This window comes from Etheostoma spectabile, chromosome 20 (genome assembly GCF_008692095.1).
Source record: "Etheostoma spectabile isolate EspeVRDwgs_2016 chromosome 20, UIUC_Espe_1.0, whole genome shotgun sequence".
Lineage (NCBI taxonomy): Eukaryota > Metazoa > Chordata > Actinopteri > Perciformes > Percidae > Etheostoma > Etheostoma spectabile.
Window position 1 is genome coordinate 24531725 of NC_045752.1, and position 15255 is coordinate 24546979.

Below are 15255 nucleotides of genomic sequence, written 5' to 3' on the forward strand. Positions count from 1 at the left end.
CCCTGGCCCTGCAGTCCCATGTCGAAGTGTCCTTGGGCAAGACACTGAACCCCGACTTACCCCCGATGCTGCGCCATCGCAGTGTGAATTGTAATGTATTACTTTTGAGTTACTTTCACCAAAACAAGGTGACCAAAGTTTGACTTGGCAGCTAGCGTGTGAATTTAAACACCTTCAATAAAGTCTCCTCTTTATACATCATAGATTATTCATAATATTTTGTAAAATGTACTGTATATGAAAGTAATATGTAAAATAGGTAAGTAGGAAAAAATGAAAATACTCAAATAAAAAAAACTTTACAGTTGTATTAAAGTTCAGCATTGTTTGTTTAAAGCACTTGAATAAGAAATTCATGTTGTTTAGTTTTAAACTAAATGTAGTCTAAAGGAAATGGTCAATTATATTAAAACTCACATTATTTACAGTACTTGATTTACAGCTGAGATGTAAAAAGGTACACAACCTTATTTGTTTAACAGAAATTTAGTTTAACTGCAAACCTTTACAGGAAGTACTTTTATTTATTTACCTGTGGCAAGCTAAACATTAATTCCCGACATGTTTCTATTTGTCAGCAGCTCGGACACACTGCTGTCCGCGCTGACGTACAGTCACCTGTTGGGACACAGATGTTGTCCGTTCCGCCTCTGGTTCTGGCTCTGACCACGGAAACAGAGACGGGACAAATCGCTTTAACGCAGCGTCATAACTCCTGAAAATAATATCCATCTCGCAAATGTCTCTGTCTCTGCAGTCACTTCAACCATCGAATACAGCAACAGGAAATAATACTCACGGCTTTTTTTTTCCTGTGGAGAAATGTTTCGCGGTGTGATAAAAGGTAATGTAAATATACTGATAAAATGTATATTTACGATAAATACATTGTTATTCATTTTTGCATTTACAGCTCTACCTTTATCAATTGAATCCTAGCTAAGGATCCTCTAACAAAGCAGGATGCGTTGCTTACCTTGGTATCCCAGTTGTAATGATATCCCAGAGTGACCCAGCGCAGCCTGTCAAGTAGAGTCTTTGTTTTTCTCTTTCCAGAGTGAGGAGAACTATGGCAGGAAAAAACCATAGCACACTTACATTGTTATAAGTCGTATTTCTATTATCATTACTGCCGTTTGTACTGCTGCCGTTCACATCATTCTATTATACCCACTGCTATAATTATTATTAGTCATATTCTCTCTCTCTTTATTACATTTGCTTTATTGGCATGTACAGTATGTCAAGTGAACATTAATGCCAAAGCGTCAAGGATCATTCAATATAACATTATCTCTCTCCTGACAAAACAACAACAATTTTCTCACCTGAGGCTATGAACACTCTTTTGCCAGATGTCCTGGGTGTCAGAGGGAGACATGTGCATATCCAAGTTGCAGACATTGGGCTTCTGAGAGTAGGTCTTCAGACACTGTCTGACCCAGAAAGGTTGTGAGCCCAGCAGGAAGGGGTTGGAGATGAAGATGAACCCTGAACAACAATCAATGAATTTTTAAAATATACACTACCCAACCGTCTCACAATGTCACATACTGTATGTCTCATCATTCATCATTTGTCCTTGTCAACACTGTGGACCACCAAAAGTTCTTTGGAGAAGCAGTGAAAAAGCAAAAATGGCAAAAAGAGTCTGTCAGAGAGCTGAACAGACATGGAGAAAAAAGTAATTGCACCTTTATTTCAAAAATATAAAAGTGCACTATTATTGCAGGCTGGCATTCATGTAACTGCTTTGGTGTCAATTCTTAATGCAACATTGATATTGACTTGTAATAATCCCCAGGTTACAGCGGAACTTGTACATTTATAGAATTCCTTGCATCACCAAGCAAAATTGGTTTTACAACTGAAATATTCCAAATCAACATTGAATCGAATTGACCTTGTGAATCAGAATCAAATCTAGAATTAGTGGCAATACCTAGCCCTAATTTTTTTTATCCATATTAGTTTTCTCTCCTACTAAGTACAGCATTTTTTTTGGGGGTCAAACCTCGCTATTTTGCTGAAACCGTGTTGCTTTTTTAACCAAATATACTGTTTATTCAAACTCGCTGTAGGCCTATGTGCGCATGAATAGTTCCATCTCAGGGTAAACTCAGAGTTCAAGGTTAGACTCAGAATTTGTTAAACCTCCTTCCTGAAACAGGCCCCTGGTATTTGAATCCAATTTAAGGTAAACAATGGTCTGTCTCTCCTTTTTTTCTGTGTTTACCTGGGTAGCCCTGCAGGCTGAAGGCTCTCCAGTCTCTGACCGACTGTAATCCAACCCTGGCAGCCTCCACATCACTCACCGCAGAAGGGTCCAGTATAGCCGGAACTATCTATGAAAAAACACACACAGACACACACAGACACACAGACACACACACACACACACACACACCTGATGTATTAGAAGGTGTATCACATATCTTTTCCACTGCTATTAATATCTATGAGGGTAAAATACAAAGTTCAGTGGTGCTATCTTAACTTTGCTGTTGTCTATTCCTAAATGATTATAAAGTGCCTCCTTTCCTATCTCATAGGCTAAAGGAGACATGTGGAAACACTGAAGATTATTACCAGGGAATTTACAGATATCCACCAAGATGTTGTCATGACCAGTGTTGGGCAAGTTACTTTTAAAAGATAACTAGTTACAGTTACTTCTTCCAAAAAATAACTAAATTAGATACTCAATTACAAATTATAAAAGAAACTAGTTACTTCAGAAAGTAACTAATGTGTTGCTTTCAAGTAAATTTTTAAATGCGCATATGTGACCCCACCTCCACCCCTCTTTAATGGAACTTAAAATACATGTGCATGTTCAATTATTTATGATAAATCTGAATATTATAATGAAATGAACACTTAATATGATACATTGTTAACAGAAACAATGTACACACATCTAAACTATTGTAATGTTGCTGTGGGACAAAGTGAGACTAGCCTCCAATCAAATGATACTATGTCTAGTGGATCGATACAAATAACAACATAGATATTTTGGAACTTTTTATATTTAACAGATCACAACTGGGCAAAATTAAATAATGCTTGTTAAGCACTATAGCTAAAATGAATAACAAATCTATACACTCTTTATAGTGCAAATAACGTAACTGGCCGGATGTTTATACTTTTGCGCTGGTGTGTGTGTGTGTGGGTGTGTGTGTGTGTGTGTGTGTGTGTGAGTGTGTGTGTGTGTGTGTGTCACAATGGTAATTTTGCTGATAACAACGTTACTTCTGTACTTTACGAACACGTCTGTTTCGTGCGGCGCATTCACACAGATACACACAGAATCACAGATATGCTGACTAATATTTTTACACGAGGTATGTTTTGGCAAAAATGGCAACGTAATTTGCGGTGGGAAACACACACACACACACACACACACACACACACACACACACACACACACACACACACACACACACACAATAAAACTAATTTGGTGCCAGGTTGTGTCAGGTTTCTAAAGCTGCCATTTCTATTGACCTGGTATGGTATTGCCCTTACTTTGTCACTCGGTAAACCTTTGGAGAAATCAATGACAGCGCTGAAATCTGGAGGTGGGTTTCTTCTCTTATAAAATTTGAATATTTTTCTAAATGCATCTTCTCCACTCTCTACCAGGGAGGCTGCCATCTTGGCCATGACGTAATTTGCCTGCTTCTTCGTCTTCTTATTCGTCTTGTCAGAGTACTACTTTTGTAACATACCGCCACCAACTGTACAGGGGCGTGTAATACCATGAACTTCATAGAAGCTAAGTCAAAACAAACAAAAAATAAATAAGTAAAAATATTCTTTTCATTAAACCATTATTATTAAAAAACAAAACAAATGAAGCTCGTAGTCTGTCCCTTGTCATGCCCTTTTCTTTAAGTATCACATGTATTATATATTGGACATTATATGAGTTGTCTCCTTCCATTTCCTGCCAGTGCATTCTACTGTCAATATACTGTAGTTCTCACACACAAAAAGTACATGTTTTACATCTTCTCTGTCTTGGCAATTTATGCATAAACCATTACCATTCCCTACTATTTGCAAGGTAGAATTTAATCCTGTTTGACCTATGGTCTGGTATAGACCACTTCTTTCCTTCGGTTTAAACTCGGTGAAGTAACCCTTTTACCAGTCACATCCTTCTGTATTTTACGGTAGTTCCTAGCATTAAACTCTGCCTCCCATTCAGTTTGCCATCTTTGTAGACTTTTAGATTCAATTATGGATTTGGCTTCACCCTTTCCCAGTGATGCATACAATACACGTTTTTTTCAGCATTTTTTTTTACAATTTTATCAGCCTCTTCATGCCCTTTAATATCTATATGAGCTGAAACCCCAAAAAAACTGAAAGATGAGACCAAGGTTTCTGAGATGTAATAGTAAATGTTTAATTTCAATAATCAAATCTTCCCTTGATGAGTGGCCTGTAGCTGCCATGGAATCTATACAGATTACAGCTCTCGATGGTTTAACTTCTTCAACCCATCCTATCTAAGAGCTGTTATTAGTCCAGCCATCTCAACAGAGTACACAGATAGAAAATTGTTCAACCTATAGCCATCACTTTTATCAAATTCTGGAATATATATCCCAATACCACAATCCCCATTTTGTGGATCTTTTGATCCATCTGTATATATTTTAACATATCCAGAGAATTATGTTTTTTATACATCCCTGGCTATATGCAGCAACTTGGTACATTTGGATATTCACTCTTTCCTTCCAATAGTTCACTGTTAACCTCAGGCGATGGTAGAATCCATCAGGAACTGGCACTAAGAACCAGACAAGGACTACATTTCAGATCTTTATTCCCAGATTGTGTGGCTAATCTTCTTCTTGTTATTATTATTAGACTAGACGCTGCAATGGCGTATTGCTGCCATCTACTGTATTAAAAATCCGAATCAGAATACTATGGATCCCCTCAGGGAAAGGATTTAGTTGCAGTTGCTCACAGTCAAATTCAATGAGTGTATAAAGTAACAAAAATAACATAGCTACAGTTAAGAAATTAATGAAAACGTTAAGTAGAAGTAAGTAAGTGATATTAAGAAAAAGATCAAATGGATTGTACAAATTCTATTGGTGTGCAGTGTCAATACAGTACAAACATAAGTTAAGTGTGAATATAAGTGGCAGAAATAAAAAACAGTTTTGCACACTCATATATATTTTATTATATAGGCTAGTCCAATACAACTCAACAGTCCCGCCCAAAGCAGGTTCTGGAAGTAAAAATACAACGCAATTTCTCCATTAACAACTGGAGAACGAGCCATAACATTGTAACCACTAATGGCAGATTTAAAACCAGCTACCACATGACTAAGTGATTGTATATGCTCATATAGATGCCAAAAGTTCATGGGGCAAAAACCTTGTTTTGAGAAAAATGTCTTTTATTTTTTTTATTTATATTATGATGGGGAAACATCCTACTGGACATTGCAGATTGTGTGAGGACATGGAGACAGTAAAGCATGTCCAGATGTCATGCAAAGAGGGTCCTGTTTGCAGGACTACGTAAGTTGAGATCAGTGGAACTCAGGTTTAAAGATGTTCTTTAAAGTGGGTTTTCCAGAACTGTACGGAAATATTTATTTGCATTGTTGAAGGGCACTGGTCTACTTCTAAACGACAAAACCAGATAACGAGTAGTTGCCAGTAGGAGGCAGTAATGCAACGAGCAGGATGCCAACTGCCGTAAAACCGTAAATACGCAGAAGAAGACGTGGCGCAGCGGCAAAACATGGCGGCCCCCTCAAAGAAAGTTTTCGAGGTCTTCGTCTCTAAAATACCATGGACTATAGCCAGCAGTAAGTCTATCAAATGGTTCAAATTACAATTTATATTTAGGGGCAGCTAGATATGTGTCTGTATTTGTACATACGTAACGTTACTGCATGCAGCCTGGCCATCACGGTCATGCTGTCCCCTCGGTTAGCTAACGTTACAAACAGGGTCCGCATGTGAGGAGAGCGAAAGATGTAAAGAAAAACAACATCAACTTACCAAAGCCTTTCTAAAATCATAGAGAGACACTTTTTGTTTTTTGTAAATATGAATCTTAAACACTAAGGAACATACACTCAGTTCAGTTGCCAAGAGTCTAGCAGTACTGCAATAAATCCCACCTTGATGAAGGTTATAATGTCATATAATGTTGTAACGTTATAAGGCTGGTTTTGTTGAAACCTTTCGAGAGAGATTTTCCTGTGTTTTGTGTGCAAGTGACTCACAGGAACAAGTCTTTAAGGTTAATCCAGTATTAAGCTTGAACGCAGTTGCCTAACAGATGACAACATGTCATCTCTGGGTGGTAGATGAGACTTTTGGACACCACACTACTGCACTAATGCAACCTGGACATTTGGTTTATTTACATTTACATTTTAGCATATTATTTAAGCATTTGCACATTTTTGTTCCCCCATCCTGTACATATTCAAATATTTATTTTTACTTTATTCGTATTATTATTCCATTTATATTGTATGTATGTATATTTTTCCTAGTATTTCATTCATATTTATATTTTGTGCTTTGTGACTGTTTTTGCTGCTGTAACACAGGAATTTCCCATTTTTCTTGGGATCAATAAACATCTATCTATCTATCTATCTATCTATCTATCTATCTATCTATCTATCTATCTATCTATCTATCTATCTATCTATCTAACAGGTCAACATATTATCAAACCTAAATCGGTAAACAATGTTTTTATTTCAACCAAAACTAGAGTTGTGATGGTTGGATATGTGAAAAGATGACCCAATATTGCTTTTCATAGTTTTAGTTTGTTTCTGTCGACTTTGAATGAAGTGTATTTTACGATGCTAACATTTCTGTTTATTTACATGGAGTCTGGTGGGTTTAAGGAACGCAATTTCGTGGATGTTTTTATGTTTTAAAAGAAAAGGACCTTACTCTCTAACAGAAAGGTCGAACTCCTTAGAAATACTTTCATAATGTTGTCAGACACAATATTAATCTGAGCCTGTCAGTGGCAAATAAGTATTTTTGTGTAGGTAAATACAAGCTGCAATACGATTGCCCTATTAACTTACATTATAGCTTGTTTCGCCTCTGCTGGCTGAAGTGAAACTCAAGATTTGTGCTTGAAATGTGAAATGTACCCGTTTCTTTTTTTCAGGGGAGATGAGGGAGTACTTTGGACAGTTTGGCCCAGTGAAGAAGTGTCTTCTTCCATTTGTAAGTTGTCACAGCATTAGAATGACTCATGTACACATACAGGCAACTATTTAGTGGTTCTGTTCATATCAGTTTTTTGTTCATATCACAGCCTACACCCCTTCTTACTATACTACTGCCCTATTCTTTTATTGTTCATGCTCCACATTAATTCAGTTGCATTGCACTGAGTTGATGGAAAATTGTTTTCTTTTGTTGTACTTATATTCGGTGTGTGCAATGACATTTGGGATGCATGTAATCTAATGACTAATAAGAACACTTGTGGTCACTGATGATACTTTTCCTGTCCATTCATTTCTACTCATACCATGGTGTTTTAGATTTTTTTTTCTTCCAGCTAGCCATTGGTTTCTGTTTTTCAGTATGGTGTAACATAATCAACATGCAGAGATTTAAAATGTCTAGAGTTATCCATCCCAATGATCAACATCTTTCATTTATTCTCGCCAAACCTGCAAAATGTTCCAGAATTGCTTGTGTCTGACTGTGTGCTGTGTGTTGCACCAGGATAAAGAAACAGGCTTCCACAGAGGCTTCTGCTGGGTCGGATTCTCAACAGAGGAAGGACTGAACAATGCACTTCAGAAAGACCCACACATGCTGGAGGGAGCAAAGGTAAAACATAAGGTGATCTCCACCACCAAGCAAGGTCTTGTGGGTATTGGCGTCACAACACAACAGAAGCTTAGATTGCTGTAGTTTCACATAACACCATCAAACCATAACCAACAAATCATTTACTGGTCAGACCCTTAGGCTGCTGTTGAAAAGTAAAAAACGTACCTTCTCAGTCCTTTACATTTCCTTAACCCTGATGGTAAATGTCATGACGTCAAAAAAAGATGTGAAGGAGAATTCAAAAGAAATGAGGAAGAGAACCGCCATAAAGTACAATATCATCATTATTTTTAAATTGGTTGAAATGTCTCACAGAAAATACGTACTATGCGTACAAGATTATGACTGCCGGCGCTACTGTGCACTAATCTGAATATGAACGGCAAAACGGTGATGCGTCGCTTAAATTTTTGCTGTTGCAAGGATGTGTGGGAGGGCATTTTCCCCCTGTTTTTTTATTTTTTTAAATGATGGTCCCATGTATTCTCTGCTAAAGGAAGCATTGAAGCACCTTTCTTTATCACTTGGACAATTTGAACAGCTCTTATTATGGCTGCCACTCACCTACAGGTACTCACGGGTCAATTCACTCCACTAGAAACCTTCCCAAGCAAAATTGACTATTCGACCGCAGCCCAAATATGTCTTTGCCATGTCAGTTTCATGTCTGACCTCTGACTTGCAGGTCAGGAGTAAAACTTTGGTAGTTTATGATGGAACAAAGCTTTTGCAATAAATTGTATAGTATGGCCTTTCTGTTAAATATATTTGTTGTATCTATTTTGTATTCATATCTACTTTCGCCCTTTCAAGTGTTGTATTTATTTTACTGTGTAACCATTTAACTTGAAAACATTAAAATATTCTTTTCATTGTAAAACAAAAAAGTAAAAAAAAAGTACTTTATTAATTCATCTTGGAGAGATGCCAGAGTGATGGGGCTGCCACATAATCTTTGCTCCAAGCAGTTAGGGTTTGGGTGCCTTGCTAAGGGGCATCTCGACAGTGCTCAGGCGGTGAACTAGCACCTATCCAGCTACCAGCCCCAATGCCATCATAATAAAAGAAAAGGTGGTCATTGGCACTGGTTTTTATAATGATCAGCAGTAAAAATGAAGAAAATGTTAACATACACGTATATTAGCCAATTGAATCATAATATGGTAATACGTATGTTTTTAGAAATCATACTTAACATGATAACGTTTTTTAGTATGACCTACAAATATTGACTGTGTATGCATCGTATCCTAATGATTCCACCTGTCGTTTGTTTTCAGCTCCAGGTTCAGAGGAACAGACGTCCATTTGCAGGGCAGAGGTCAAACAAAGACAGTGAATATGACTGAAACTCTGATACTCCTGCGTGGATGAGACACGCTAACGTGGGCTAGTTTATTCTGGCCCCAATTCACTAAGACTATTTGTGATTGCTGTTTTATATTTAAACCTTTTCAATTCTGTTTGTGACATAATGAAAACTTAGAACAGTCTACCAGTGTTGGTGTATATATTTCTATGCTGAAGTATAACCCAGGTGTTCATCCTTAATACACCTTTAATTTGGACCTCACTATTATTGCCAATGCATTGTATAAAAGTAATGTTTGTTTTTTTGTCAGTGATAAGAGTTTTACTTTAACCATCCTGTCACACATCTGTTGTTTGGCAATAAAAAGATTAAATCCGTTGTGTCTTACGTTATTAGTTAAACTGTTTCCTTGTAATATAGTATTTCATTTTGTAAGTTAAATGCTTGGACACCAGAAGATAATAAAATTCTGCAGTGTTGGAAGTATTCACATCCTTAATTTAAAGTACTTATACCACACTGTAAAAAAAGAATCTCTTACTGGTAAAGCTTTGGCATTTACAGTCTTATAGTAGGCAAAGTAGGCATGCAGAAAGGTGTTGCTGTTTACTGATTACTATTACATTATTATGAATGAATGTGTAAACAGCATTTTAGTCCTGTAGGTGTTTGAGGTGGAGCTTATTATGAAAAATTCTCTGAAGGACTGCAAATATTAATTCATTTTTTATTAGGGTTAGTCTGTTGATTTTTTTTTTTAAATTAATCAATTGAATCATGAAAACAGTTAGAAATTACATTACATCACAAAGTGACACCTTCACAATGCTTTGTTTTTTCCAACCAAAAGCAGCAAATCCATGAAATTTTTGGCAATTTTGCATGAAAAAGAACAATTACTAAAATGTTTATTAAACATTTTGTCAATCAATTTACCAATTAAAGGATTGTTTCATCTCCACTGTATAAACTGCTGGGTAGTCATATTTGTAACAAAACGTCATATTTCATAGGCACTACAAGCAGAAGATTGGTGTGTGTGCGTCTGAGTTGTATTCCACAGTGATGTCTTAATTTCTTATCACCTGTATTTAAAAGGTTGAGACTTTTTCTTTTGAAATAAATGCCTTTTGTGAGCTTATTGAGAAAAAACATGACAAAAATGTGTGTGTGTGTGTGTGTTTGTGTCCACAACAATACGTGGCTTTGAATACAAGTATAGTTCACTTTCTAATCTTGTTGACAGGGACTACTGGCAGAAAATAGCTGCTGAAACAACGTACAATACATCTCTTGTTTTTTTTATACAGGGTTAATGTTTAATCGTGCACTGTCCCTGTCCAAAAATTACATTACATATTACTGCACTGTGCCGACAATGCCTGAATAGTTGAAACATGTAATGGCCTACTGGTATAGTATATCTAGATTTACAGGTTTACAGCAAAAGTAGACACATTAGCTTCTTGTGCCATATACCCACAGTTGTGTGACTTTTTCCTGTTAAATTCAGCTAAACTAAAATGCCTTGGTATATTATTCTTTGCGACAGATGCCACCCATAGATGTTTCATATTAAAGCGACCCCACAGAGTAGCCGCAAAAAACACACGTTTCCTAGGATTGCCATGGACATATTAAACAGAACTGAGGAAGGTGAAGACAGGACCCGCACTACTGTGCCTCTGAATGGCTTAGTACTCGTTTCCTTCTTTGATTAGATTGGTTAGGTTTAGGCACGAGGAGCGAGATTGGTCAACATTAGGCTAAGAATACCAGGGTAAGCTAATGAGAGCAAGAGTAAGGCAAAATAGGGCGGGACTTGCCTTCGCTATCCCAGGAAACGCGAATTCGCCTACAGGAGGATATTATTGGATCGAAGTGTAGTTTTAAATCATAACATTATCACAAAAAACGAAAATCAATTACAACATTACGTTACATTATGACATTAACGCATTCACCGGACTGCATTGATGGGGGACATACAGGTGGGCCTTCATCTCTTTAAACTACGTTAACCAGAATGCTTCGCTCTGACGTCGAACACCAGCGAAGAGAAACAGAACAGGACAACGCGCGTGGACCCTGAAGGTAGCTGATTGTATAACACAAAGTGTTCTTTTTGACAGTTGTCAGTGGCAGTCTGACTGTTTGGTATATCGTTAGTTTTGTCGGTATCACACAAAACGCTCGTCACAAAAACGCAGCTAGTCTGTGCATAACACAAGTAACGTTAGACAAGTGGTCTGTAACGTTATGTAGCAACCGGTACTATCCCTTAACGTGCTCTTTTACCAATTAGCTTTAACGTGAGACGCCTTCAAACTCTAGCTAACGTTAAAATGAGATGGCGAGTGGGTTTATGGCGAGTGGGTTGTGCCCATACACAGTTAAAGAAGGGTTGTGCCACGGATAACCTACCGAAGGTCGTGTGACTCTAACGTGTGGATAGACTACACCGTCACCAGTGTACATTGTAGTTGATCAGTACACCGCCACACCTAGACTTCCACCCTTACCCCCCAAAAAAATTTAAAAAACGTATAAGTTAATGAATTTATGTTTCTCAATATACAGTAGACTTAAGTTATAGCTAGGTTAAATGTCTTTTAATCCATTAAACATATATGTTCCAGGCCCTTAATTCATTATAAAAGTTGCTCTAAAAGTAGGCTACTGACTATATAGAAAAATATACGTACATTAAATTTTAGTAGCTACATCATTAGCTCAGGTGACCTGCACTGTTGGAAGAATGCATTGCAACTCTAACATTGATTGAATATTTGGTGCCATCTACTGGATTATTTGCACTAATTGCCTTACTTTTTATAAGCTTCATAGATCTGTTTACATGTACATTTATGTAGGCTATGGATGTATATGCATATGCTTGTGCACACTTTATTATATACAATACAAAGCTGGATTCAAAATCCCTTGTGTTTGCACTTGGGCAATAAAGTAGTTTCTGATAAAGATCTAAATATAAGTTCTTTATTTATAAAGTATTTTTTGCATATACCCCTAATAATAATTGTAATATTATTAATAATAATAATAATTAAAAAAAATCTGATTTGAGTCAAAGGCACCACCTGTATCTCACTGTGTGGCAACTGTCACTAAGGCTAGCAAGCTCCCCAGCTAAACTGTTATTTGTATGATTTTGATCATATATCTTGTGACCATACCTTTTGTTAAGGTCCTAAGGCGTAAGACAGTGGATGATTGTTGTTGTTTGCTATTTTATTTAGGATTGTTGTTCGGATGGCTGAGCTAGGGTAGCTAATGCTAATGCTTGCAGCATTTGTTTCTAATTGCCATAGAGACATTCTGAACAAACATTCCAAGTGTTCATTCATCATTTTCATACGTTTTTATATGCATGATTTATTATTACAAATAGACCTAGGCATTTTGCAACCTTATGTTAAGTCTGGGGATCGGGCTTTCTCAGTCGCAGCCCAGAGACTATGGAATTAATTGCCTCTATATGTCATACTGGCGCCCAGCCTTCCACTTTTTAAATTGCGACTTAACACACATTTTTATTCCTTGGCTTTTAATCTGACATGAGAACTGTATGTTGCATTTTTCTGGTAGATGTCTTTAGTAGGCATAAATTTGTATGGGAATTCTAACATACAGTACGCCGTTGCTGTTGGAAAATGTCTCTTAACAGCACTTGCCGCCTAGTCGCCGCTGGACTCTCGTCTACAACCCTTATTTAAATCAATCCATACAGTTTGGCGGCGATGGGGAGGGTTGCCCGCTCCTGCTCCTTCTCCGTTGTATCCTTTGAATGGGACAATCCACTTGCCATAAACATTAACCCTAGAGCTAGGTGGATGCTACTGAAGCTTGTTCCACTCCTGTGAAGCACACTTATACTATGGGTGTTTCAATCCCAAGAATGCAAAGAAGGGACTTGTGTTCTTGGGTGGTGGGGCGGCGGCATTCTCGTCAGTTGTTCTTGGAAGAATGAACTTGCAAAATCACTAGCACACAGAACGCTGTTGACAGCTTGAGACGATTCAAGTATTGCCCAATACCCCCAGCACAGAGGCCGGATGCAGTGGCCAAAATTACAGCTAGACAGCAGACATTTTTGAGCTTTAAATTTTGTTTTGTTTATGACCAGTGTTTGTTTACCTTATAAGATGCTGCATGATTTAGCTCCAACACCCTTAAACTATTTACAGCTCATAGTCTCAAGTCTCTTGAAGAGATCTGGTATCTCTCTGCCCTGTGAGAAGCTGCTCCCTCCCTCACCACTGGCCGCTGTTCTAACGTTAGCTGGTCTCTGAGTGTGAATATTCCGTTTTGTGGCTTGAGGAGATGGTCTTGATGGGCCAGAGCCTCAAAACAATAAAAAAAATGCTCAAAACAAAAAACTAAAGATCCACTAGAAAAAAAGTGTAAAAACATTACAGCTTTGTAATCAAATATATAAATTAGAAAAACACAAACAAATAAAGTTTCTCTTAAATTGGGAAGGACTGCTTGGTTATCTAAAATCGCAATTATTGAAATTACAGTTCCTCATTGACTTTTGGAAAGATGTTGCATTTATTGAACTTAAACAGTGAAACAACACCGGTAATTTCCCTTAAAGTGCTCATATTATGCTCCTTTTTCAGGTTCAAAATTGTATTTAGAGGTTGTACCAGAGTATGTTTATGTGGTTAAATTTTCAAAATGCACCATATTTTTGCTGTACTGCTCATTGCTTCAAGAGACTTGAGACCATGAGCTGCAGCTCCTCTTTTCGCCCTGTGTGTTGAGCTCTCTGTTTTAGCTACAGAGAGAGGCATCACACTTCTATTTCATCTTTGTTGGGAGTTGCACATGCACAGTAGCTAGGTGAAGACTAGCCAGTCAGAAGTGGACTATGATATGATATGATATGACGTTCCATGCTAGCTACTAGACAAGCATGGACATGGCATGCAACTTGTTACAAAGTGATGAGCGTTTGGCTCTGAAGTAAAAGATGGACTACAATCAAGCTGTTTGGGGCTGTTTGTGATCAGTGTTTTCTGTTGGAGATGGTATTTCTTTTTTTGGTGGGGGGGGGGGGGACTTTCACTTTTGTAAACATTTAACATGCACACATCAGAATCAGAATCAGAATCAGCTTTATTCGCCAGGTATGAGGACACATACGAGGAATTTGTCTTTGGTGCATTGTTACTCACACTGTGCTAACACATACATATCAACCAAAACAGAAATATACACACTAATATATACATACTCTAAACAGAAACAATAAAGAGGCTTGAGTGCAATGAAGAGATCAATACAATTATTTAAATGTGCCGTGTGCAGGGGTCTTACTGGATAAAATAGTATTATGTTATTATATTACAATATGACCAGTATGAACATATGACATTGTGAAAAATAGGAAATGAGAATGATGAATAAAATAATAATATATAATTGAGTGTGAGAGTGGGAAGGATGAGTAATACTAATAAGTGGAATAATACGGTGCTGTATAGACAGTGTTACAGTGTTATTGACCAGAACTGAACCTGACACTGTGGGTCAGAAGTCAGCTGTTCATCAGAGAGATGGCTTGTGGGTAGAAACTGTTCCTGAATCTGTTGGTTTTGGCGAACAGTGCTCTGTAGCGCCCACCAGAGGGCAGAAGCTGGAACAGAAAAGCACAGTCCTGATGTACAGACAAGCAAGGACAACTTAAGATATAATTAGCAACGTGTGGATATTGCAGATAAACTATATATCTGTCCTGTTTCTATGTACAGAGTTGGGCACAATGCAAGTGGTCAGTGCAGGAATCAGACCTACTTTATCTGTAAAGTGTCTTGAGCTAACTTGTCTTGATTTGATGCTATACATACAATTGAATTGAATCCACAGATGATTGGCAGTCTTCATGGTGGTTTTATTCCATTGGACGTCTTTTTCCTGTGACAGCAGCTGCTGTGCTTGTACATTGCAGTATTTCACCCAGTAGGTATGGAAGTTGTCTGTTATTATTTTTTTTATTTTTTATTTAACCTTTATTTATCCAGGTAAACTGTTTGAGAA

At 37.4% G+C, this 15255-nt stretch overlaps 3 protein-coding genes across 6 annotated transcripts in view; 2 read left to right on the forward strand and 1 right to left on the reverse strand.

The window, feature by feature from the left end:
• The window catches only part of alkbh1 (alkB homolog 1, histone H2A dioxygenase), a 6014-nt gene extending 2306 nt beyond the window's left edge, over positions 1 to 3708 (reverse strand). The window contains exons 1-4 of the mRNA XM_032500149.1: positions 3538 to 3708; positions 2237 to 2345; positions 1329 to 1491; positions 977 to 1067 (exon numbers count right to left, since the gene is read on the reverse strand). Coding sequence (XP_032356040.1) covers positions 977 to 1067; positions 1329 to 1491; positions 2237 to 2345; positions 3538 to 3675 — 501 coding nt within the window. The 5' untranslated portion in view covers positions 3676 to 3708. The remainder of the gene's footprint in view (positions 1 to 976; positions 1068 to 1328; positions 1492 to 2236; positions 2346 to 3537) is intronic.
• A 1993-nt stretch (positions 3709 to 5701) lies between these two features.
• slirp (SRA stem-loop interacting RNA binding protein) lies at positions 5702 to 9565 on the forward strand. Its single transcript, XM_032500150.1, has 4 exons — positions 5702 to 5857; positions 7198 to 7256; positions 7767 to 7874; positions 9158 to 9565. Exons 1-4 carry the CDS (start codon positions 5791 to 5793, stop codon positions 9224 to 9226), a joined length of 303 nt encoding a protein of 100 aa, XP_032356041.1. The 5' UTR covers positions 5702 to 5790; the 3' UTR covers positions 9227 to 9565.
• Positions 9566 to 10846: 1281 nt separating this feature from the next.
• adck1 (aarF domain containing kinase 1) overlaps positions 10847 to 15255 on the forward strand; it is a 109993-nt gene continuing 105584 nt past the window's right edge. Inside the window, exons 1-2 of one of the 4 annotated variants that reach the window (XM_032500146.1) lie at positions 10847 to 11180; positions 11215 to 11283. In XM_032500146.1, the coding sequence (XP_032356037.1) occupies positions 11135 to 11180; positions 11215 to 11283 (115 nt within the window). In that variant the 5' untranslated portion in view covers positions 10847 to 11134. The other 3 variants (XM_032500145.1, XM_032500148.1, XM_032500147.1) reach the window with 3 other exon arrangements.